Genomic DNA, 26469 nt, shown 5'->3' with positions numbered 1-26469 from the left:
AAGTCAGTGTCTTTAAACAAACTCATTTAAACCCTTACATAGAGTTGCAAGCGACTTGGTTTTATTAAAAACGTAGATCTGAAATATTCAATACATAATGTAATATTTTGTCACTTTCTAAAGTAAACCTAGTTTTTGTTACTTTTAATTGAAAGTAATGATGATTCTTTGGGCTCCACATGTAGTCACAATTTGCGATATATCTTCGTCGTTGGATATTGGTTTCCATCATTAACACAGCCTATTAATAATATAACCTCAGGTTTGGCTGTAGGCCTACAGTGTACGTGCTCGGCGCGAGTATAGACGAGACGACTCTGTTCCATCTTAGAACATAATTGTGTATTGTGTACCTCCTACCAAGGTGTCGTGCTCCACATCACAACTGTGAAGATTGTGTCAAGAATTGCCGAAATTGATCATAATTAAATTTTTTCTAAGTATTACATTTTAATACTTTAACCAGGTATGCAAAAACAATATTCTTTTTTTATATAGTAAATAAATAAATAAATAAATAAATAAATAAATAAATAAATAAATAAATAAATAAATAAATAAATAAATAAAAAATAAATAAATAAATGTTTAATAATATAAATTTTAGAAAGGAGCGAGCCCGAATGTAAAAACCTCAAGAGTCAATATGAATTAGCGTTGACAGTTGATTTTGTAGTAATGTTAAACAATACATGCCTAGAAAGCTTTGCCTATACGAAGTTAGCAACAAAAAATAATTGGATACCAAATGTTGATAGTAATTACTGTAGAGTGATTAGAACAATATTACGAATTCAATATGCTCTAAAAATAAACCAAATTTGTTAAATAATAATACACATATCTTATGTAAAATACGCTGAGCTAAGATTTGGTTTTAAACCTCTGCTAAAATTTTTTAAATGATATAGAAAACCTGTGGTAGTCAATTTCCATAAAAACCTAATCTTTAAAAACCAACATACACTTGCAAAACCTTTACATAGGCTAGTGTAAAATATGAAACTAGTATTTCGTATTTCTAAAGCATTGAATGCCACAATGAGAACGGATTTTATCCCTCAGGTCTATTGATCTTTAAGGTGTAAAAAATGTAAATGTTGCTCAACAGTTTCCTTGGCCTTTCATAACCGGCCTTTCAGTGCGCGACACCTAGTCGATGTGTATGCATATTTGATGGCTCAATGATGGAACGTCAAGTGGAGAGTGTAACTACTCGCCATCGCCACTGTCACAGGCAGGCCACTTAACACTGCTATGTAGCCTTACTGTACGTGGGTGGGCACTGGTCATCCTAGCTCTGTTGAGAATATTCTATACTATATGTAAGGTTTGCTTCCTCTCTTTCCTTATATGTATACATATATTGTATATTGTTGAATAAGGAGAAACGCGTACCCGGTCTCACATTTGATAGGCTAATAATATTAACACCATTATAGATTAATATACAATGTTTGGAAGATTGTTTAGGTATAATAAAAATACTGACTTGCATTAATATTTTATTAAAATACTACTCAAGACATAAATTATTATCACATTTGCTTAAATTACTTAACATAAGTACAAAATACAATTACTTACTACAAGCTTAGGTCGTATTGAGTTGCGAAGGACTTAAAGTTAATAAATGCAGAACAAAGCTGAGTGATTGATTACATATTCAATTGACAAGATTCGATAATTTCCAGTGTATTTTGAACAGTGTACTGTCGTATATAATGTGGCTATCAAAAGTAATGCTTGCACTACACAAGACAACAATTTTGCCACCACTCAACTACTGGAACATTGTATTGCGGTAAATTTTACTTTGCAAGCAGCAATTTATATTTATAGTTATTTTAACATGAGTGATATCCATATAGCTCGAATTGAACGCGTGTTCGTACAAATAATAAACGAACGGTGGATCAGTCATAATGATTTGTCCTACATTTAATAACGAAAAATGATGGCATCTTAAATGGCTCGATATAATTTATCTTTGCTATTCTAGAAGGATTGTGCTGTGTGGTCTACAGCTGAAGTGTCTACTGTCTACTGTCTAGTACTCGTGAGCGTGTGGATCAGGGGCCGCCTCCGCAGCTGCCTTAGCTCTGGCCAACTCGCTGAAGAACACCTGCTTGGCTGCAGCCACGTCGTGGCTGTCAGGGATGTCCACGGGCACCGCGGCCGTCGGCAAGTTGGAGGCTGCCACTCGGAACCCGTTGTGCTTTAAAATAGGTAATCAATTCAATTTTTTTTTCTTTCAAAAGCGCAACTGCTACTTTTCTATATACAGTACTTAATTACGATTTTGTATATAAGTACTGAGTGAAGAAAGAATGGATTGGCCCTAATTAATTTCACCTTTTACTTGCGAATATTGAAGCCAATCTTTATATCTGTATAATTAAAAAATGACCTCTACCTTTTACTTTCAATGTAAAAAACTGTCATTTTTGAGGATTTGCTCAAAGCTTGAATAAACGGATATTATTAAAACTCCCCATTAACCTCGAAGCAAAAACAAAAATTATGTATCTGGTCAATACCAGATTCGTTTGTTGAATTAAAGTGTGTTCAGAGCCTTTTAAGTTTTCAGCTAAGGTAGTAAACTTGGAATATGTTAAGATTTGCAAAGCTGTAGGTCATAAATATAAAACTTAATAATTAGAGGATGAAGACAATGAAATAAACCCCTCCCCCGCTGTTTTAGAGCAAAATTGATAAAACCATTAAAACACCTTTTAAACTATTTTTAAACTAGAGGGCAGCGAAAACCATTACTAATGGTAAAAAAATTAAATTAGGTATTGTTAATATGCTTCTTATTATAACTAATTATTGAAAGGAATAGTCGGTGTGTGCTCGTGTATACTTAGCAGTACTTACGTCATCAGAGACGTAGTTGACACTCTGGACGAGGCCGTGGGAGTCGAGGTAGGAGTAACCTCCTCTAGTGATGCCGTCAACTGTCTTGGTCTCCACCTTGGAGGAGAGAGGGTTGCTGTAGCTGTAGCTGTACTGACCGAGCTCATCCTGGGCGTGGGACTGGCTGGAGACTACGGCAACGGGGGCGGCGACCACAGCAGCGGGGGCGGCGTGAACAGCGGGGGCGGCGTGAACTACGGGGGTGGCGTGAACAGCGGGGGCAGCGTGAACAGTGGGGGCAGCGTGAACAGCGGGGGCAGCGTGAACTACGGGGGTGGCGTGAAAAGCGGGGGCAGCGTGTGCCAGAGGAAGAGCTGGGCCCGGGGTGACATGAACCTCAGGCGAAACGTAAGACACTGGAGAGGGTGAGGGTGAGGCGACAATCACTGGAGTTGGAGAAGGTTCTGCAGGAACAACAGGGACGACGGTAGGTTGTGGCGAAGGAGCGGCATCGTGTGGAACAGCCACGGAGGAGGGGTGGAAGTAGACTTGTGGTGAAGGTGGAGGGAAGTCAGAGGAGTCGAGTTCCACCGTGGCATATGAGTGAGCGTGCTCAGCGGGAGCAGCGTATGAGGATGGAGTGACATGGGCTACGTAGGGTGCAGGGGTAGGAGCGTGATAGGGAGCTGGAGTTACAGAGACCACGGGAGCAGCAGAAGGAGATACATAGGTGATGGGTGCGGGAGTTACGTGTACCTCTGGTGGGGCCGGAGTAGAAGGGGCAGCGGGAGCAGCAGGTACAAAAACAGTGGGCGCAGGACCGTGGGCTACGGGGGCCTCCACGAACACTGGTGATGGGCCATGGGACACTTCGTTCTCGTGGGCAATCTGAAATATAATATTTAAACTGTCATATTAGGGCTACACGTATTGAACGAAAAAAAACACACATTAATGTTACATATGTGTCAACTTTTCAACACATACTGGCTAAAGTCTTTACGAATCTTTGACTGTGTCTTACTAATAGATTTAATTATCTAATTTGATAAACAATAGCCCCCCCCCCCTATTGGGAAGTATAATTTATTGTAGTTGGTACGGTAAGATCCAGTATCCAGGACCGATTTACTCACCGCGGCGTCATGGGCGGCGGCCTCGTGCAGGGCAGCGACTGCCTTGGCCTTCTCAGCAGCTACCAGGGGCTCGTCATGCTGCGGCGTCACCGGTCCTAGGGGCAAGTTGGAGGCGGCCACACGGAAACCGTTCACCTATACACACAGGGTACCATACATATTCAAAACAAAATAATAGCTGAAATGCCTTCCTGTCAACACAGATATAGCTCTAGTTAGCACTTATTTACACGGTTCCTTGAGACGACCTCCTCTAGCTTTCGAACACTGGTAAATTATTGAAACATTTTCAGGAGTTAGTCCCACAATTTTACGGCTGATCCGGGACTTTTTCCCACTTACATTGCAAGGCATTTTCGCCTACAAGCCATTGTGTGGTTGTAGGTTGGTTGCTGTATCTCTGAGCGAATAATAATGACACTAAAGAGATTTCTTCGAAAGGAAATATTCAAACCCCTTTTCCCTATAGGAAAGTTGCTATTACCGTAGTTAGCACGGTAAGACCTGCGCCCGGGGCCGATATCCTTTTTCATTTTGGTAGCCCTAGAAGCCAATACCTATATTCGTTCAAATATATATGTATATTCATTCAAATGAATATAATATATTATTCATTTCATCGGGGGTATTAAATTTTGAAGCTGGTATGTGGAAACTTCACGCTAGCCGGTCTTTTGCCATGGTAATGAAAAAATGTACATTAAAAAGGTACATAAGCGGTTTCGGAAGGCCGGGAGTGCAGCGTGAGAGGAGGCAAAGCTAGCCAAAAAAAGCTAGTAAATGTTTATTTTATTTTACCTTCCAATGGTCAAAAACCAGCTTAAAATAAAAAATATAAAGATTAATTATTTTAACTTAATGTTAAGGATACTCCGATAACTTTTTATTTAAAGTCAGTGTTGTAGAGATCAAGACATGTACTACTGGAGTGATTGCTTCTACCTCACGTATTTCTATAGTGTACAACAATAGACAATATAGCGCAACAATGGTCAGCATACAGACTCATGTGGGATTGTGGGGTCACAACATAAGTACATGGCCAATAATCAAGTCTGGAACCCTAAAACTTCACCCATTTTTTGTTAGTTTAAACAATGTCAGAACTTAAACTTTTGATATAATCATACAGCGATAACCGCATCAACAAAATTTTCTTGCCGAACAACTATTTCACTTTGATTTGTGCATTTGAAAATGTTAAGCCTAGGTACCTATATAATACCATGATAATACACTTGCCTTCGAATTTACATGCTTAGTAATTATTAATTAACATGTAAGCATTTTAAATTTATGTATACGTTTTATGTATATAAACCTTATTATGTTTTTATTTCATGAACGGAAATTTACATTTAATTTTCATTTCATTGTTAATCTTTAGTATATTTCAGAAAAGGGTGCAAAGGAATGACAACATTGAGAAAGAAATGTAATTAAAGATGTAAAAACGCTGAGTAGGAAATTAAAGTCGCTGACTTTGAAAATCCAAACATCAAGAAACTAATGAACTGCAATCAGATTTGCTCTGAAAGTTGGTAATCAGGACAACCGTAATCAAGATCAGTTGGGTCTGGGACTTTTATAACTTCGTTACCCAGGCCGGCCGACTCAAGCCAACCCCCCCCCACCCAGGCCAATGGCACGCAATCAATTTATTGCTGGCTTAAATGGGACTTAACACTTTGAAGGTGTGTTTAAGCAGTTTAAGTGCGCCTTCAGTTACGGTTTTATTTCAACAAGACTTTCTAAAACGGTTATTGTACTTCTTGAAGTTCTTTTCGACTAACAAGTGCTGCTTATTTATGGCCATCGTTTAGGACCCCAGAGTTTTTCTCAGGATTTAAAACTCCTAGTATTATATGATAACGAGGCAACTGTTTAAAATTACTGCACAATGTGAAACCTAATTACAGCTAATTAATAAAAACAGGTAAAACGTCGTTTCAACTAACACCTCAGTAATTTGTCAAGGTTTCACACTTTATTGTTGTGACTCCAAACGAGTCTGTATACTGACTGTACTTCTCTACTTTTGTAGACCACAGAAACACGTGAGGTAGAAGCAATCACTGCAGCAGTACATGTCTCTAAAGCACTGACTTTAATGTACAAGTTAATGGGGCATCCTTTAACATGAACCTGCTTAATATTGGTTTATGCTCATAGAATGGGGAAGTAATCTACTCTACGTCTACGTCACTAAACGATGATAAACAAAATAGAAGTATGATTCCACCTCTGATCAAAGATAAATATACAAGTGATATCATTGTTTTCGATTGAAGACATTTTGGAGTACCACGATACTCCTTTCAAAAAGGCATCAATCCACTTCTAACCATACTATACCACTCGGTTGATAAACCGTAATTCCTTGTAATCTTAAGAGGGAATAGTCCCGGGTCGAACATCTTATCACCATTTTCTGTGCGAGATAAACTGTCATGGAAGCTGGTCAATTCGTCTATTGGTAATTACTTTGTCCTGTTAAGGAAAATGACAAGTTTTCGCAGATTTTACATTGTAAATACAGAACAATTTGATATTAAAAAGCTTTAGCATACAAAAACATAGAGTTTTTTGTTTTATTTGTTGGGCATATCAAGTTCAGAGTCAATGTTCATTACATATTTTACCCTGCATGTTTCTTGTTGCAAATGTAGCTTTTTAATGTATTGCAAATCCATGTAATACATACAGATTATATATGTATGTAATTTATTTAGTTTTAGAACCGATAGAACTTTGTTAGATAATATTGTAGTCTGCACGTGATCCTGTGATAAACTGTTCCAACACACAAGTAATGACATACAAGCAAAGTACTTACGTCATCAGAGACGTAGTTGACACTCTGGACGAGGCCGTGGGAGTCGAGGTAGGAGTAACCTCCTCTAGTGATACCGTCAACTGTCTTGGTCTCCACCTTGGAGGAGAGAGGGTTGCTGTAGCTGTAGCTGTACTGACCGAGCTCATCCTGGGCGTGGGACTGGCTGGAGACTACGGCTACGGGGGCGGCGACCACAGCAGCGGGGGCGGCGTGAACAGCGGGGGCGGCGTGAACTATGGGGGTGGCGTGAACAGCGTGAGGCAGCTCCGGCACCACTATAGGTCTCGACGGCGCGGCCAAAGTCGCACAAACAAATGCGGACAAAGCCAACTACAAAAATAATAATGAACATCAGAAACTATAACATCCCTGTGACATATGAACTAAAACAATTACAAACGAATCAAAATTGTAGTATGGAGGATATTCTACTCATTTGCTGCCAAGTTAAGTTCACCACCGATTCTAAAACATCTTGGTAAAATACACCGCCGAACTAATGTTTTGTTAGGGGCTACAGCGTTTGATATTACCATAGACAAAACATACTGTGTTGCTTATTAGTCTATGATATTACGCAACAACAGAAAATATTATGTTGGATTGTAAATTTCAGTTCTAATTCAATCAGTATTTCAATATCAACTTCAGTATAATATACTACCGGTACCATGTTATCACCTAGGAGGATAGCCCTAATAATACATATAAATTAATCGTATTAATTACCATTAATTGATTAATTACTATTAATGAACTTATATCACTAATATAAATCCTCATAGGTTCTCACTGACTTAAGAACTTCACAATCACTATTAAAAACTTTTCTGCGGTCGTTAGTAACCACTCAGTGAAATTACAACATTAGACTACTTATTACACAACTTTGGTTGTGATTTCATCTTCAGAATTAAGCTATGTGTAAATAATTACAATTAATGACTTTGGAAAACTGTTTAAATGTGGTTTAAACGTTTAGTTAAAGCGTTGAATATATTTAAGTCATGTAAACGAGTGCGTATTTTTATTACAGAATAGAATTGTTTCTTTTTAAGCATATTTTGACACAATTATACAGATCAGTTTGACAAAAACTTAATAAAGACTAGTGGCTTGTAGGGACATAAGTCCCTAAAAAGCTCAAATGTAAAACAACTTTTTGCAATACCGGTATTTAAACAAACTCAGAATAACGTTATCTATGTGTCAGAATAGGCATCCCTACACCATATCTTTTGTGTAAAAACCAGTTTGTTGTTCTTCTTTGTTTGCTTTTGTTGATGTCATTTTCAATAAATAATTTGAATCACTCCAGTGGTTTAACATGAAAAGGCAGCAAACATATCATTGTTTGTGAATAAATACTGGTTTACTAAGGTAGCTTTGGTCTTGTGGTTAATGAGGATAAATAAAAGCTTCCCTGTGTGAAATTTTAAAAATTCATTGGAGGTTCGCCTTCAGATGAATTGAAGACGCCTGCAATTTCATCTGCAGTAGGCTTATTATACCTACGACGATCCATATTTATCCTGTCTACAAACCTAAGTTCTAATTCACTGTCACCTTGTACAACCATTTCTTCCGAAGCTCTTTTGTAAATTTGTGCAAATGGATTTTCTAATAGAATTTCAGCTAGTTTTGACAATATTTCAGGTTTTAAGTCCCTATTTTCTCGACGCCTTTGACGAATTTCTGTTGCCGTTGATGTGTCAATAATGTACAATTGGCCATACACGGGGTCTTCATCATGTTGAGGCAGCAAATCTGAGATTGAACGATAAATCTGTCCTTGAATTTTGAAACAGTATGGTCCTTTTCCTGGAATATCTTTCTTACTGGCTGAAAAATAAGCAAAAGCCATCGCACTGTTGCATTGTCGAATGAATTTATACAGTTGTGGGCTCTCTTCAAACAAACTTTTAAGTTCTACATTAGTTTTTGACTGAGGAAGGTCCGTTATGGCAACATGTCATAAAATGATTATTCGTTAGTTCTTCTCTAAAATGAAGAGCACTACATTTAATGCACTCTTGGTCCAGTAATCCTGCATCATGGATCTTTACATTTCTCTCGTCTACCATGGGTCTCCTAAAAAGGGGTTGTAACATATCTTGATTAATAAGTTCGTCATTATCTACTCTTGCTCTCCTACGCGCACTGTCATTCCTATGAACAGTTCCCCGCCTTTGTGGTATTCCCCTGGCGTTCATATTAATTACAGTACTTATAATGAAAAGAATATATATCCAGCAGCCTACATACCAAAACATCTTGAATCCCTGGTGATTTTATAAAAGTATGATCGAATATGATTACTCTACGTTGTATATTCACTGCACTAAAAAAATTTACTTACGAAGGAATGCAAATACACCATTTTAGAACCGATAACATTTATAGGTTATTTTAGTTGTATATATTTACACAACCTTAACCTTAAAATGTGTAGAAATATAAAGAAAACAACATCATTTAAAATAAACTTGAACATATGATTTAAAAATAAAAACAAAACAGAAGTTAGATTTAATTTCGACTCTTTGATTATTTATACAGAATATTTATTCTATGTCGTTTATTCCTTTAACACGACAATAACGTAAAAGCATGAAAAAATGAAACTTGAGTATATAATTTAAATATAAACAAAGAATTTTCCGACTAATCTTCAATATTTCAGTTTTATTATAGTATACATTTCATAGTTGACTGGCCAAAAGTAAACCAAATGCGTGTATTGATCACTGTTTTCAAATCTGTGGCACAGCTGTTTTAATTTCAAAAGATGTAAACAAATTAAACCCCATGTTGTTTTAATGGGAAAAGTTTTATTCTGTTGCGAATTTATGGTAAAAAATAAGAAAAATGAATAGTTTTCCCTCAAAATTCACGTCAAGACCTTTAAAATAAGACCCCTCCCATCCTTCTACGGCCATCCAGTCACTCACAATTTCTTTACAAAAATTTGACTTACGGAATTATATATAGGCCTATAGATTGGTAAATTTTGTTACGTCGATAATTTATCTATGCTAATGAAGTAACCGAAGTATTTAGTAACTAAAAGTTACTAAACCTAAAGTAAAGGGGTTTAGTAATGTACCTAATAATACTTAATATTACCTAATAATAATTAGCTGGTGTCCAAAATCTATTGTTGGTGACAAAACTCGTAAACTAAAGGAGGATTGAAAGAGAGGGAGAAATGATGTAATATAGAAGACCCGATTATTTACAAAACCCTTCGCCAGGCGGCGCGGCGAGCAATCACGGCAGATGTGCCACTTTGATCCACGTGGCCAATATTTTATAACCGCGTCTTTTTAGTAAAAGTGTCTCCTTTTCCAGCGATTCCTTATTTTAGGCCGTTTCTCTTTTCCAAGAACATATTCAACTTTTTTAAGATGAACAGTTTTTTTGAGTTCTGCTTTATTTAACTGAACATTTTTATGTAAATACAATATAAAAACTTTTATTCTAGCATAAACTATACATTGTATACATTGGTTCTAGTGTTTTTTTTTTACCAATGAAATATTTTTCTCGTCCCTCTGATTAAAATCTGTTCATATAATTTATTTTTAGTTTTTGGATTAAAACTTAAGCCTTAATACTTATAATTAACGAATTTTTGGTGTAAATTTAAATCAAGAAACACCTATTTACTTTGTAAGTTATCTAACAACTGTGTACAAATCAAACTTTAAAACACACCGGTGATGACAATCCTCTGTCTGAGCGTGTATACGAGTATACATTGTGAACGCTACGCGATGGCCATCATTAATCTTATGTTTCGTTTGAAAATTAAAACCAACGCCCAGCTATCTCAGTGTAGGATACAGTTTGTTTCCGAGTATCTTGATTATCCTACTTTGTCTGTATAGTAAAGTGTATAGTTTTATACAGTCTTTGAACCTTATCTTGGTATAGTTTGGTAAATGAACCTGTTTCTCCAGAATTTATATAGTTGATACAAAAATGTGAGCAGAGTTTACTTTAATTATGTTTTCAAACTCAGTTTTAGGAATTCACAGGTAAACTGTATATTAGTTTTTCATTTTGAGATTATTATGAAGCTATAGTATGTATAAAAGTCTCAGATTTAACGTAAATACACAAACAAATTTACATTTAAATAATTGTTATTAATATTTACGTCTATTGTCAACACGTGACAGTGAATTGACCTGTGATTGATATAAGTTTAATTAAAATGCTCTACACATTTCTCTCGACTTATCTTGTCCATACGTTATATATTAATGTTAATCCATGTTAATGTATCACACCTAGTTTATGTTAACATCAGTGTATATTTGGTGTATGCTTATATCTAGCTAATAGTTTATCTTGACTAATCTGCTTTTAGTGTGTATTTCCTTTACAATGGTTTTTGGCGTAGCTGATATTGTTCATGCTAATATAATTGTATATTTATACTACGCCGGTGCCAGACTCAGCTTTCTTGATGCTAACAAGGTTTTAGAGTATACTTGCTCCTCTCCGGGATCTGTCTTTGCTTATCTTGTTGATGACGATATCAGTTTATCTTGCGTAGAGTATCTACGTTGGTCACTGGTATAGTTATTTTTGTTGATGCTGAATAAGTGAATTACGTAGGTCCCTGGCTTAGCTTATCTTGTTGATACTGATACAAGTGAATATTTGTTCTACGTGGGTCCCTGGCTTAGCTTATCTTGTTGATACTGATACAAGTGAATATTTGTTCTACATGGGTCCCTGGCTTAGCTTATCTTGTTGATACTGATACAAGTGAATATTTGTTCTACGTGGGTCCCTGGCTTAGCTTATCTTGTTGATACTGATACAAGTGAATATTTAATCTACGTGGGTTCCTGGCTTAGCTTATCTTGTCTCTTGTCGATGCTAACATCAGTGAATATTTTGTTCTACGTGGGTCCTTGGCTTAGCTTATCTTGTTGATGCCAACATCAGCGTATTTGTTCTAAGTGGGTCCCTACATGGGGTATCTTGTTGATACTAATATCCCTATCAGTGCACTGTGAATAGTTAGTGCACCTGGTGAGGAGCCGCTGCGATCGATCCAGGTGGCTTTGTGCCGACTATCTGCCCGGGTTAGATCGACTGAATGTGTTATTGTTTCATTGTCACACCACAAAATCTGTGTCGTGTTTCATTGAAATACATTAACAAAGTAAAATATATATTGTAACCTTTTTTAATTAGCTTAATTTTGTGTTTTTAATTTTTTTTTATCCCAGTGTTTGATAGATTGCCAGAACTACTGGAGCGTTTTAATACATTTTAAGTTTAGTTGTAATCGTGTGAACTAAATGAATATTACAAGTATTCGCTCAAATTAGATTAAAACGGAATATTTTGTGGATGAATTACGATGACCGAATTATTTACAGCATAATGGATGTTTTTATATTCCCCGATCAATTCAACATTGAATTATGTTAGTATTGAACACACCATAAAAATATTTAAGTAACTTCATCTTATTATTCGTTCTTGAGACTTTTAAGTCCCTTAGTATAAAAAAACATAGTTTTTATTTTGTTGGTTTATATTAATTGTTCATTACTCTAGCATTATTGCAGGGTAGCCAAACAATTGGCAAGTGTTAACTGTGAGAGGAGATTGAATAAGTAATTCGTGGTGATGCACTGATCTCATCTAAACCACTTTAGCCTGTACAAAGCGTTGAGCTTTCAACAAGTTGGATGAAAGTACTTTGGTTTCATCTGCTTTTATTTTGAAGACTGATTCTAACTTCATTTTAGATGGTGTTACTTTTTGCTAATATAAGTATAGTAATTAAATAAAAGTTTACTTTGTAGTATATGTGTTTTAGTATTGTTCAACACACGTATGTGTCTTTTAAAATTGTCTTGTTGATATATAGAAGATTGTACGTTAACATTATGCTTGCTTTGAACAGTATATTAATTTATAGAAAATATTCAGGGTGTCCAAACGCGTAAAAACTTTGGGACATGATTCCTCATACAAAAAGAAGAAATAAAGTTCATATGAAGGTTTGTCCGAAAATGCTTATAGATGCTCTACCCACATATTCGCCATTTTGTTTTTTATTCATAAAAATGTTTATATTAAAATTCCCAACCGATCTTTATGAAACTTGGTGTCTTTTTGAAAGTGAACAGACGTATGGTAGAAAACACCTATGTTCCAAAAGACTTAAGCTAGTCAGGGTACATTTTGCCTTAATGTATCAAAAATCTGATATTTTAGTTATTTCTTTTTAAACTTTTGGAGCTAGGTGTCGTTTAATAGTAAACTTTAAATGCTAAACAAAATTATTTTAACCTTTTTTTCATAAAATTAGGAATTTTTAGTAATATAACGAACTTACAAACTGAAGCAATTTTAAAATTGCAGGTTGGACCAACTTATTTTTTTAAACGTATATATTATTAAAAATACATACTAGGTATACAACTTAAATGGTATTATTCAAAGAAAAAATGTCTATATATAAAATCAAAATTATGCAACACAATGTATTACTACTGTCTCACTAAACAACAGCCCTGGAAACAGTTTTGGCAAATTATAATTAAAATAGTGTACAGAAAATTGTCAAACATTAAAAATACTACAGAAAATAATAAATCTTCACAAAACTATTTGACTTATTTTGACGGAATTTTGCAAATTGTCAACTTATCTTGTCCCATCAGACCGTTTAACTCACCACTACCGAGCCACATGGCGAGCAGAGTGACAAATAGATCGGTAGCCCTCGATACGCAATGAACTTTTTCCATCTCATCGGAGATGTCGAAGTGCACCATTTGTTATCTTCTCAACTCAATCCCATCTCATTCCTCCCTCCGCCAATATCCGATCATATTTTAAACAATCTAGAGCTAGAGTTTAGATCCTCATGAGTCTAAGGTCCCGATATCATCTTAGGTTTCGTTACAATCAAAATTCAACCTTGATGTTATTTTAACTCGTTAAGTAGATCATGCTATTTTAATCTACTTTAATTCAGATGTATGATAACACGAATTGTGGATATTTTATAGGCATACACTGTGGATACGATGCTCCCTGGTGTGGATTAACGTCCGCACGAGTGAGTACTCGACTATCCGCAGTACTATCCTGATAATTAGACTAATTCGTTAAATACCAAGGGAAAAATGTGGTTCGGATTCCACTCTAAACTGTAGGTCCCTTAGTTGCCATTAGCTATATGGGCTATCAATTAACAGCTGTGTCTAAGGAACATGTCGCCCTTAGTCACTGACAAGACTACAAAATCGCGCAACTCATCATACACTCATTAACAATACTTCCTAACAATACTTCCTTGAGTAGATGGTTTAGATTAATATTTTTTTATGATACCGGTATAGATATTAAATATGTTTAATGTAGGAGCCAATATGTACCTTAGTTTCTAACCAAGAACTCTTAATAGTCTAGGCATATTAGGAAAGTTAGCAGAAAGTTTAGGTACAGTCCTAATCATCACTTTTCTTTATGTTTTTTGGGTCGCTGAACACGAATATTAGGTTTGCTGACAGATATTTTACCCGGAACATTGGTTATTTTGTGAAAAACCTTAAAATTTGGGCACTTTTTTGGTTTTTCGGGCAAATCTCGGTAAGTATGGGTTTTTGAGAAAATCCTGCTTTGTAAAATTAAAGATGGCAAAATTTACTACAAGTTTCTTATAAAATGTTTGTTTCTACGACGAACCGTTTCGCCACTAGAGCACACTAAAAAAGGCCAGAAGTACAAAAAATTAAAAACATTGCTAAATGCTGCCGTTTCACATTACGTTTCCTTGGAAACAACCCATGTTACGATAATTTTAACTATTTATTCATGATAAGAAACTGAAACTGACTTAAAAATACCCCCGCCGCAGCAAACCTACAGACTAAGCGAATTTCCATTTCCCTGATTGGATTTACACTAAAATGTCTCCTTAGAAGTATCACATTTATTCCCTATTTAAATAAAAGTTTAACGGAGTACTTAGGTTTGCTGCAACAGGGAGGGTAAAAAGGTGTTTTTTTGTAAAATGTAATAATTTAGTATGAAATTAATGCATTTTCCAAATTTGATCAAAACATGTTCATAAACAAGCAAACTACAACAGTTTACTTAGTCTCCATAAGAATAACATGGGCATTTTAAAGAATAGTTATAGTTATAGTGAATAGGGTTACAGCTATTTATCCTATCCCATTCTATATTCTAATACGAGCTATGCATGTTTGTCTGTATTTAATATATATCTTGAAGTCCAGCGAAAGGATTTTGACAAAATGTTGGAATTGGGGACTTATAGCCCAAGAAACGTGATCAGCGACAGGCACTACCTCAGGAAAACTCTTATTTCACTACACAACTCATTTGAAAATTAAAAAATTAACCATTGGTCTTATGGGATGCTAAATAAATATGACAAGGAAAAAGTAAGCAAAAGACTTGTATTGTAATGTAACATGTGTTTACAAAAATACATCCACAGTAGGCCTACTAGCTAACTACATTATACAGTACAAAGGGGAAAATATCAGTTGTAACTTTTGAGCAAAGATGGAAATGGAGCAAGTATTGATGAGTGTTTCGTATTGGTGACGTTTGAGTACACGGGCGTCAACTCAAAATGTTACACTCATATTTTCAATTTGTATGCACTCATTTTGGATAGTTTAAATAATTTGGACAGCTGTATTCAGGATCATTTCCATCGTAATAAATTGAAATTCTACTGAAACTCAAATAATAAAAGCCAAAATTGAAAATTAGTGGTACATAAAACGTGAGTTTCCCTTAAATTGTTTTTACAATCGAAACAAACTATACCGAGCCATGGCTCGGTCCCCTGGTACTTTTTCTGATAATTTCCTCATTTAGCATACTCAATGTATTATTGACTACTAACTGTGGCAGTGTGTAGTAATGAGATCATATTTTACTGTACGGAATTCAGAACGTTCTTACATATTCAGTCCTTATTTCTTTATCCTTATGTGTGGCCTTAACATTGCCTGATTAAATTAATCATGTTCATTAATTTCATTCGTTTCATTCGTTTCATTCGTTTCATTAGTTTCATTCGTTTCATTCGTTTCATTCGTATCATTCGTTTCATTCGTTTCATTCGTTTTATTCGTTTCATTAGTTTCATTAGTTTCATTCGTTTCATTCGTTTCATTCGTTTCATTGTTGGTGGCGATGGGTTCTAAATTACAACCCATCACAACTGACTGTGATACAAGCTGTGTTGCTTACTGTGGAGTATGCTGGGGTCTGGTTAATTACGTGATTGGTATTCTTGGTTATGATGTTGTTTTTACTATTGGTGATTATTTAATAGGTACTCTTAATAACTATGTTGTTTGTACGGTTGGTAAATATGTGATTAATACTCTTGGTTAATGATGCGGTTGGAACTTTTAAGTGGCAATCTCTTTGGTATTGGGGGTAATGATGTGGTTGGTACTGTTGGTAGTGATTTGATTGGTACTGGTCGTAATGATGTGGCTGGTACTGTTGGTAGTTATTTGATTGGTCCTGATACTAATTGTGTGGTTGGTACTGTTGGTAGTTATTTGATTGGTCCTGATACTAATTGTGTTGTTGGTACTGTTGGTAGTTATTTGATTGGCCCTGGTGGTAATGATGTGGTTGGTACTATTGGTAGATATTTGATTGGCCCTGGTGGTAATGATGTGGTTGGTACTGTTGGTAGTTATTTGATTGGCCCTGGTGGTAATTATGTGGTTGGTACTGTTGGTAATACTGTGGTTAGTACTGTTGGTAGATATTTGATTGGCCCTGGTGGTAATGATGTGGTTGGTACTGTTGGTAGTTATTTGATTAGTCCTGGTGGTAATTATGTGGTTGGTACTGTTGGTAATACTGTGGTTAGTATTGTAAGTAGTTATTTGATTGGTCCTGGTGGTAATGATGTGATTGGTACTGTTGGTAGATATTTGATTGGCCCTGGTGGTAATTATGTGGTTGGTACTGTTGGTAATACTGTGGTTAGTATTGTAAGTAGTTATTTGATTGGTGTTGGTGGTAATAATGTGGTTGGTACTGTTGGTAGTTATTTGATTGGTCCTGGTGGTAATAATGTGGTTGGTACTGTTGGTAATACTGTGGTTAGTATTGTAAGTAGTTATTTGATTGGTTCAGGTGGTAATGATGTGATTGGTACTGTTGGTAGATATTTGATTGGCCCTGGTGGTAATTATGTGGTTGGTACTGTTGGTAATACTGTGGTTAGTATTGTAAGTAGTTATTTCATTTGCTCTGTCTGTAGCTGTGTGCTTAGTACTATTAGTAATGATACGCTTGGTACTTGTGTTACTGTTCACTGTTGGTTCTGTTGGTAGTGATACAGTTATGCAAGCACGCGGAACAACCGGTTCGCCCTCAAGGTCGGGTGGGCGTCGGCAAGGTCGTTGTATCGTGCTGATACTGATACCTCAACCTCAACCTTAACCGGAGTCTCGCCTGATCATCAGTTATTGGATAATCTCTTCTAACTAAAATATCACTTGTATACATGAAACATAACTATTACCACACGTGCGCTTGCTATTTGAAGCGATGCCTACAGTATAACCACAGATAACTCTGCCTAGCAACACTCTTGCATAATTAACAGTTCCTCCTATCTTGTTTTACCGTCTGTTCCGTGTGTTTCTCAAAAAAATTTTTACATTTCGAATCGAGTCTAAATAAACATATATTGGCCGTTTCATCCATACAAACCTATATGAGAAAAAATGTTTTTTTCTTCGAAATCGCCGTTCCTTTCATTACACAATATCCAACATCCAAAAAAATAATTATTATGTTAATAATAATATTTTAAACTATAAAAACTATACAAAATATTATTGAAGACACTGTATACATTTGGATCCCTATATGTTTTAAAAAAATTTTAAAGCTGAAGACAGCTTATTGAATTTCTAATAAAAGTTTATATTTATAAAATGCATTTTGTAAACCATTTTTTATAATGCACCCTAAATAAATGTAATGTAAAAAATTCAGTATATTTAAAAAGAAACCTCCAAAATCATAATAGACTGTATACGTAAATAAAAGTCGCAGTACACATAAAAAATGCGAATCACTTTGCGTGGCTCACCAAACAAAATAATCTGTATCAATTGTTTGCCTTTGTTGTTTGGCACCGAGGAGTCTGAGACATAAACGATGACCTCTCTTCTCTCAACTCTCCACTCACATAAACACATCCATCGCCACACAACGATCGCTCTTGTCTGAGGACCAGCTTTATCACGGGCTCTGATCTTTACTGCGGCGGAGTTTGGTAATTGATTGTTACACGAGGCTTGATGAAACGGTCGAATCGAGTGGCTCTCTAAACTTTGGGGATGTACGCGCAAACTCTGAGTTAGTTTTATGTCCACAGAAATGATGTAAACATGTAGTAAAAGCTGTATAAATTGAATATTCCACTATCCGAGTGAATGTTTTGAACTGAATTTACATTGTTAACCCAGCCTTTTTAGTGTTTAGCAAGAACCGTAGACCAAGCTGACTCAGCAGTTGTATGTATATGTCTCAGCAGGAGCCCAGTGTAGTGTGGGCTGAAATGGTGCTCTGTATCTCCATGTAACTAACGCCCGCGCTTCCGTTCTGCCAAACATATGCTACACAATCAAGCGATTTCTCGCATGGATGGGGACATTTCCAATATTTGTCAATTCGAACTAATTGAAATGTATGAAAAAGCATCAAAACGTAGCAGTCAACCTTATTGTTTAGGAAACTAATTTTTTTTTGTAATGTAAAGTTGAATGGCACATTAAAATTTAAACTAAGAAGTAGCACGGCCAATATAATATGCATCAAATTGATTGTAAATATTTTCTTTCTACAAGATTGAGTTTGGGTCTGACAGGATTGTGTAGTACATTTCCTCATAGATAAATCAATAAGTATATTACGACAATTTAACGAGTTGCAGTCAAAACAAAACAAATCGGAACAACGCGACAGAAATCGATGGAGGGAAGGTTAAGGTCACAATCCCGGAGCTCTATCGTGGCCTGGAGCGGAAATGACATTAAACACATTAACACTACTGCAGTACCTTTGGAACGAATTTGGCGGCTTTGTACAGCTGAGAAATAATGCACCGTAAAACGTTATGATTGTAAAATATTTCAATACCAGTTAAATGGGTAGCTCGTAGCACAGTGGGTCTGGGTCTTAATAAACAAATATAGTGAAAGTATACACCCACGGAATACCAAATTAGGGTATCGCGAAAAGTTTATTAAATTAACAAAACCATAAGTGTACTTAACAGGTACGTTACACAGCAGAGTATTGATTAACAAGTGCAGTTCAGCCATACACTCACAGAGCTGTAGCGATTCCTGGAGCTACAGTTAATATCAACATAACATTAGTGCAAGTATACTTGATAACTGTGTTACGCAGCAGAGTATTGATTAACAAGTGCAGTTCAGCTATAAACTCACAGAGCTGTAGCGATTCCTGGAGCTGCAGTTAATATCAACATAACATTACTGCTAGTATACTTGATAACTGTGTTATGTAGCAGAGTATTGATTAACAAGTGCAGTCCATCCATACACTCACAGAGCTGTAGCGATTCCTGGAGCTGCAGTTAATATCAACATAACATTACTGCAAGTATACTTGATAACTGTGTTACGCAGCAGAGTATTGATTAACAAGTGCAGTTCAGCTATAAACTCACAGAGCTGTAGCGATTCCTGGAGCTACAGTTAATATCAACATAACATTACTGCGAGTATACTTAATAACTGTGTTACGCAGCAGAGTATTGATTAACAAGTGCAGTTCAGCCGTACACTCACAGAGCTGTGACGGTTCCTGGAGCTGCAGTTAATATCAACATAACATTACTGCAAGTATACTTGATAACTGTGTTACACAGCAGAGTATTGATTAACAAGTGCAGTTCAGCTATAAACTCACAGAGCTGTAGCGATTCCTGGAGCTGCAGTTAATATCAACATAACATTACTGCTAGTATACTTGATAACTGAGTTATGTAGCAGAGTATTGATTAACAAGGGCAGTCCATCCATACACTCACAGAGCTGTAGCGATTCCAGGAGCAGCAGTTAATATCAACATAACATTAATGCAAGTATACTTGATAACTGTGTTACGCAGCAGAGTATTGATTAACAAGTGCAGTTCAGCTATAAACTCACAGAGCTGTAGCGATTCCTGGAGCTGCAGTTAATATCAACATAACATTACTGCTAGTATACTTGATAACTGAGTTATGTAGCAGAGTATTGATTAACAAGGGCAGTCCATCCATACACTCACAGAGCTGTAGCGATTCCAGGAGCTGCAGTTAATATCAACATAACATTACTGCGAGTATACTTAATAACTGTGTTACGCAGCAGAGTATTGATTAACAAGTGCAGTTCAGCTATAAACTCACAGAGCTGTAGCGATTCCTGGAGCTGCAGTTAATATCAACATAACATTACTGCTAGTATACTTGATAACTGTGTTATGTAGCAGAGTATTGATTAACAAGTGCAGTCCATCCATACACTCACAGAGCTGTAGCGATTCCTGGAGCTGCAGTTAATATCAACATAACATTACTGCAAGTATACTTGATAACTGTGTTACGCAGCAGAGTATTGATTAACAAGTGCAGTTCAGCTATAAACTCACAGAGCTGTAGCGATTCCTGGAGCTGCAGTTAATATCAACATAACATTACTGCTAGTATACTTGATAACTGTGTTATGTAGCAGAGTATTGATTAACAAGTGCAGTCCATCCATACACTCACAGAGCTGTAGCGATTCCTGGAGCTGCAGTTAATATCAACATAACATTACTGCAAGTATACTTGATAACTGTGTTACGCAGCAGAGTATTGATTAACAAGTGCAGTTCAGCTATAAACTCACAGAGCTGTAGCGATTCCTGGAGCTGCAGTTAATATCAACATAACATTACTGCTAGTATACTTGATAACTGTGTTACGCAGCAGAGTATTGATTAACAAGTGCAGTTCAGCTATAAACTCACAGAGCTGTAGCGATTCCTGGAGCTGCAGTTAATATCAACATAACATTACTGCTAGTATACTTGATAACTGTGTTACGCAGCAGAGTATTGATTAACAAGTGCAGTTCAGCTATAAACTCACATAGCTGTAGCGATTCCTGGAGCTGCAGTTAATATCAACATAACATTACTGCTAGTATACTTGATAACTGTGTTACGCAGCAGAGTATTGATTAACAAGTGCAGTTCAGCTATAAACTCACAGAGCTGTAGCGATTCCTGGAGCTGCAGTTAATATCAACATAACATTACTGCTAGTATACTTGATAACTGTGTTACGCAGCAGAGTATTGATTAACAAGTGCAGTTCAGCTATAAACTCACAGAGCTGTAGCGATTCCTGGAGCTGCAGTTAATATCAACATAACATTACTGCTAAGTATACTTGATAACTGTGTTACGCAGCAGAGTATTGATTAACAAGTGCAGTTCAGCTATAAACTCACAGAGCTGTAGCGATTCCTGGAGCTGCAGTTAATATCAACATAACATTACTGCAAGTATACTTGATAACTGTGTTACGCAGCAGAGTATTGATTAACAAGTGCAGTTCAGCTATAAACTCACAGAGCTGTAGCGATTCCTGGAGCTGCAGTTAATATCAACATAACATTACTGCAAGTATACTTGATAACTGTGTTACGCAGCAGAGTATTGATTAACAAGTGCAGTTCAGCTATAAACTCACAGAGCTGTGACGGTTCCTGGAGCTGCAGTTAATATCAACATAACATTACTGCAAGTATACTTGATAGTTGTGTTACGCAGCAGAATATTGATTAACAAGTGCAGTTCAGCTATAAACTCACAGAGCTGTAGCGATTCCTGGAGCTGCAGTTAATATCAACATTAACATTACTGCAAGTGAACTTGTTAACTGTGTTATGCCAGAACGTAAATATGTTTACTTAAAAAATTAATGGTTGTTTATTTTTGCAATTATTTATTTGGGGATTAAAATTATTTAGCAACAGATTTTCACCCATTCCCTTTTGAGAATAAGGTATTAATGCGGTTCACAGTAATATTGTCAGCTATGATTCCTGAAGTAATTTCTTAAAATAATTTCACTTGACGTATTCTTGTAATCGTAAGTTTACTTGAGTTGATCACAACTGGTAAATACTAACAAAGGATTGATTATTTTATGTTTTGTCCATTACAGTTGCTGAGTTCTAACGTAACTTGTACAAATGAACTGTTGTCCGATAGCTTGGTAGAGCACATTCCTTGACATTGTTACGGTACCTATCAACAATTTTCCAAGAATTTTATAAAATAGGACTCCAATGTGCATAGTACATTTTGGCTTATAGCTCCAAAAGCAATTAAATGTTTATAGTATTGAATATCTTCCAAACGAGGCTGTTTTATCCCTGAGATATAGAGAATATCTCCATCTAAGCAACAAACAACTAAACAAACTCCTCTGCGGCTAGCTACTGTATGACTTGTGAAGTGGCTGTGGAGTTTCGGTGTAGTATTACTGTTTAGTGATGCTTGAAGTTTTGTTACAAAACTAAATTGATGCAAGTCATTGATGTCAAGTTAATATATTCTTGTTTGATTGTTTAACTATGAGTTACTAATGTAGGGTATGTGATGAATTGAATGGAAAAGGATAGGATTTATGTGGATTCATTTTGTTGTAAAATGTCTTAACTAACAATGAAAGAAAATTGATGTTTAATTTTTTCCATTAAATTAAAGTAGTTTATATGCCTGAGATTAATTACAGCTCTAGAGCGACTCACGGAGATGGATAGTTTATATTCTTGTGGAACAAAGCTGAATCGTTCAAGTTGTTGAATTGACCAAAAATCCTAGAGTAAAAGGGAAATTACCTATTGAGTATGAGACCATAGCCACTGTCATAAACCTGGGTAGAGGAATGATGTTGCTTACATTAACATACTACGATCGGGTTTTCGCTTTAAAAGTCAAACAAACTTAACATAAAATATAGTTTAGATGTTTTCTCAAATGTGTACTAATCATCGTGAGTGATATGAGTAGTATGTATATTTTACTGAGCAAGGTCAACTTTAAACATAATAAGGTAAATAGTTAATATTGACAAAGGACAAAAAATAAAAACTACCAAATGGAAAATGGAAAAATGCCATTCATCTTTATTATATCAGTAGCTTAGGGGATTTAAGTTGTACTTTTTTAACGGGGACTTTAACCCTTTGCCGTAACCGCCCTTATTATTATCCTATATTCTATTTGCTTTACTATTCATTAGTTGTTTTACAAGTTTTACATCAAAATATTACTATAAATAAGGCAACACAACTCCAACCATTCTCTAAAAAGCATTTAAAAAAAGTGTTTGCTTGAAATCTAATTTAGGTGGAGCTGTCTGTAAACAAACTGATTGCATGTAAATCTGTTGGTTTGGGAAATTGAAAATGCGTTCCCGTTTACGAAAACCTGTCTTCTTTTCAACCGATTAACATTATTTTTTTAAACTGTATACGAATTTGTTATAACATACAACAATACAAGTGTACTGTATACACATACTGTATATGTTGTTATTTGTTTCAACTTATCAAATTAGAAACATTATCTCTGAAACGTAATGATTGTTCAAAGTAATTAATGATTAAGAATTATTAAAATTACAACATTATTTAATCGTGTGCTCAAAGTTATCATTTTGTGCATTTCATTTGATTACAACTAGTAACATTGTTTCTTGCCTTACCACTGCAACAAACTAATTAGAATGTAATCCAAAATATAAATAGTATAAAATAGAGAGTAGATTTTATGTACACAAATTTTAATATTGAAGAAAGAAGTAGGCATATTTAACCCGTGACACTTACCGCTACATCAGTTCGGATTACTAAACATTTCTTTAAAACAATTTAATGTAAATCTCAGGCTTTATTTAATAATCCTGTAAGCCACGGCATGAAACTAGGTTTCAGAAAACTTTTAATATTTGTTCTTGTAATGTATACGTTTATAAAATCTTTGCTTATACTGTACACTTTTTATTATGGAGTGGGCGATACAATATAAAGCTTATATAAAGTAAGAAGTTGTTAAGTCGGGCGGATAAAGCCTGTTCAAAGTTAGTGGGCGGATACCAAAATATCGTTCATTTTCAAACTACATTTAGACGGACAGTTTAATTCACTCTAGTGCCATTTAAATAAGGGATTTCATTGCTGACACACGTATATTTTGATTAAATGACAAAATTGTAAATACCCATGTGATGAAATTCTAATAAACTACCAAACATAACGAATAATTAGCTAATTAACTAAGAGTAATTGGCAAAACTCCATATTCTATATTCACTGTAAATGCAAACTGTTCTAGTAACTATGCAAGTGTATCTAAAAGAAACATTTAATCACTAACGATTACCAAATATGTGAGGTAAATCCATAAAAAAATTATTATCGGAATGCTCAACTCGGAAAACGACGACAGTTACTTACTTACCATAAATTATGCTTGTACAACCCTTTTCGAAATAATATTTCTTTTGTAATATTTTAGGTATGTTGGTGTGGACTGTAGATATGGGTTGATTTTGTTAATTAAAGGGGGTTTTGGAAAGGGGGTATTTGTAAATCAATGATAACTCATTGGTGGTGATATTATAATAATGTAGACATGTAGTCAATTGTTTGACCACAACTAGCAGGGATTATTATTATCAGAGAGGTAAGTTGGTGTTATGACGTCAGGGAGGGGGTATCTATAACGTCAGCTGATATATCAGTTGTGGTGAGATTCTAGGTAGATAGTTAAGCAGTGATAAGCAAGGTATATTATTATCAGAGAGATAAGTTTGTATTATTACGTCTGTGGTAAGGGGAGGGTTTTGGCTGATACCTCAGTTGTTTCTAGATAGATAGTTAATCAGTTTAGCATGATATGCATGGATTATTATTATCAGAAAGATAAGTATGTATTATGACGTCGGGGGAGGGGGTATCTGTGGCGTCAGCTGATATCTTAGTATTGGCGATATTAGTCATTATCACCTGACATCTCAGTTGTGGTGGTATTTTAGGTATATAGTTAATCAGTTTAGCATGATAAGCAAGGATTATTATTATAAGAAAGGTAAGTTCGTGTTATGACGTCGGGTGAGGGGGTATCTGTGGCGTCAGCTGATATCTTAGTATAGGCGATATTAGCCATTATCAGATTAGCATGATAAGCATGGACTATTATTATTATCAGAAAGGTAAGTTGGTATTATGACGTCGTGGGAGGGGGAGGGGGTATCTGTGACGTCAGCGGATATCTCAGTCAGGGTGGCGCGGCGCTGGCTGGCGCCTCAATTTATTGCCTTGATAACACTTATTCACGTCGCTGATTTATCGGAAACGACTACCTCGCTTTATTCGCCCTGGACGCGTTTACACCAGATAATGTGCCGTACTTTATCCTTTATCTAAAAGCTTAGTGCTATTAAACCACTTTCAATGTAAATACAAATTCGCTCTGAATTCAAATTTGTAGTTTAATTCATTTCGTGTATATTGACTTTAATGGGATGGAACTATAAATAACTGATTAGTGATTACCATAAGTTCATAAGTATAATTCTATTAACAGCTTGAATAGTCTAACTAGTATTTAAATTATTTACTGTGGTTCATAAGTATCGGTAATCCCCACGTTAACGAGTCATCACACAACAATATGTAAATCAGGTTGACCGTCGAATAAAGAATTAATAAATATTCACACTTTTCGGTTTATTGTGCTGTACTGTAATGGTAAATAAAAGTTTGTAAATGATCTTTAAGCTTGAAAATACCTAATATTTTGTTGGTCTCAAATTCAAACAAATTAAATTAAAAGTGCAAAGTCAAAATAAAACACATTGCAGATATATGTTTATTGAAAGTAACCTTAAATACCGGAAAATTTCAGTTAGAAACTATAAGTAGTAATAAAACACGAAAAATAATATACACATTTTTAGTGAGCCATATTTGGTGTTTATATATTGTATATTTTCCGGTATTTAAGGTTACTTTCAATAAACATACATCTGCAATATATAAAATCTACATGTTAAAATCATCAAATCGGTTTGATTATCTAATTAACTTTCGGCATGAAACGTAGTACTGTAATGATTTGTGGGAAGCTTTTAATTAATTACATGTTGACACTGGAATTAACAGTAATGTTTAATTGACGAACATACATAATTAGTAAGTGGCACAGGTTTTATATGTCTTGGACTATTGTTAAAAACTTGTTAGTAAACGAAGTAATTAATTGATAAATACTTACGATCAGTTTCATTGTGGACGGTCGCGCTTCAGGTAGAACTCGCGAGTAGACGCTGGACAAGCAACAGGGACCTTTATAGGCTCTGACAAGGTCGTGGTCGAACAGCTCGACCGACGGCGTACAACTAGCAACGTTAAACATTATAACGTGTAACTGGTAACAATTAATATATAACGTGTGGCTTTAACATACAATGTGAAGTAAGTACGTTGAACATAACGT

The 26469-nt window shown here is 35.5% G+C and overlaps 1 protein-coding gene across 1 annotated transcript; it reads right to left on the bottom strand.

The window, feature by feature from the left end:
• Positions 1-1492: 1492 nt before the first annotated feature.
• Positions 1493-26341, bottom strand: LOC128986699 (calphotin-like). Its single transcript, XM_054407193.1, has 5 exons — positions 26248-26341; positions 6832-7161; positions 3996-4130; positions 2881-3747; positions 1493-2218 (listed from the first exon to the last, which is right to left on the bottom strand). The coding sequence occupies exons 1-5, from the start codon at positions 26257-26259 to the stop codon at positions 2051-2053; spliced, it is 1512 nt and encodes a 503-aa protein (XP_054263168.1). The 5' UTR covers positions 26260-26341; the 3' UTR covers positions 1493-2050.
• Positions 26342-26469: the final 128 nt, after the last annotated feature.

Source organism: Macrosteles quadrilineatus, unplaced genomic scaffold (assembly GCF_028750875.1).
Source record: "Macrosteles quadrilineatus isolate MER2022 unplaced genomic scaffold, UCM_ALF_1.0 Scaffold_1__1_contigs__length_201487025, whole genome shotgun sequence".
In the NCBI taxonomy this organism is placed as follows: Eukaryota; Metazoa; Arthropoda; class Insecta; order Hemiptera; family Cicadellidae; genus Macrosteles; species Macrosteles quadrilineatus.
This window is presented reverse-complemented; position numbering and strand designations above follow the sequence as displayed.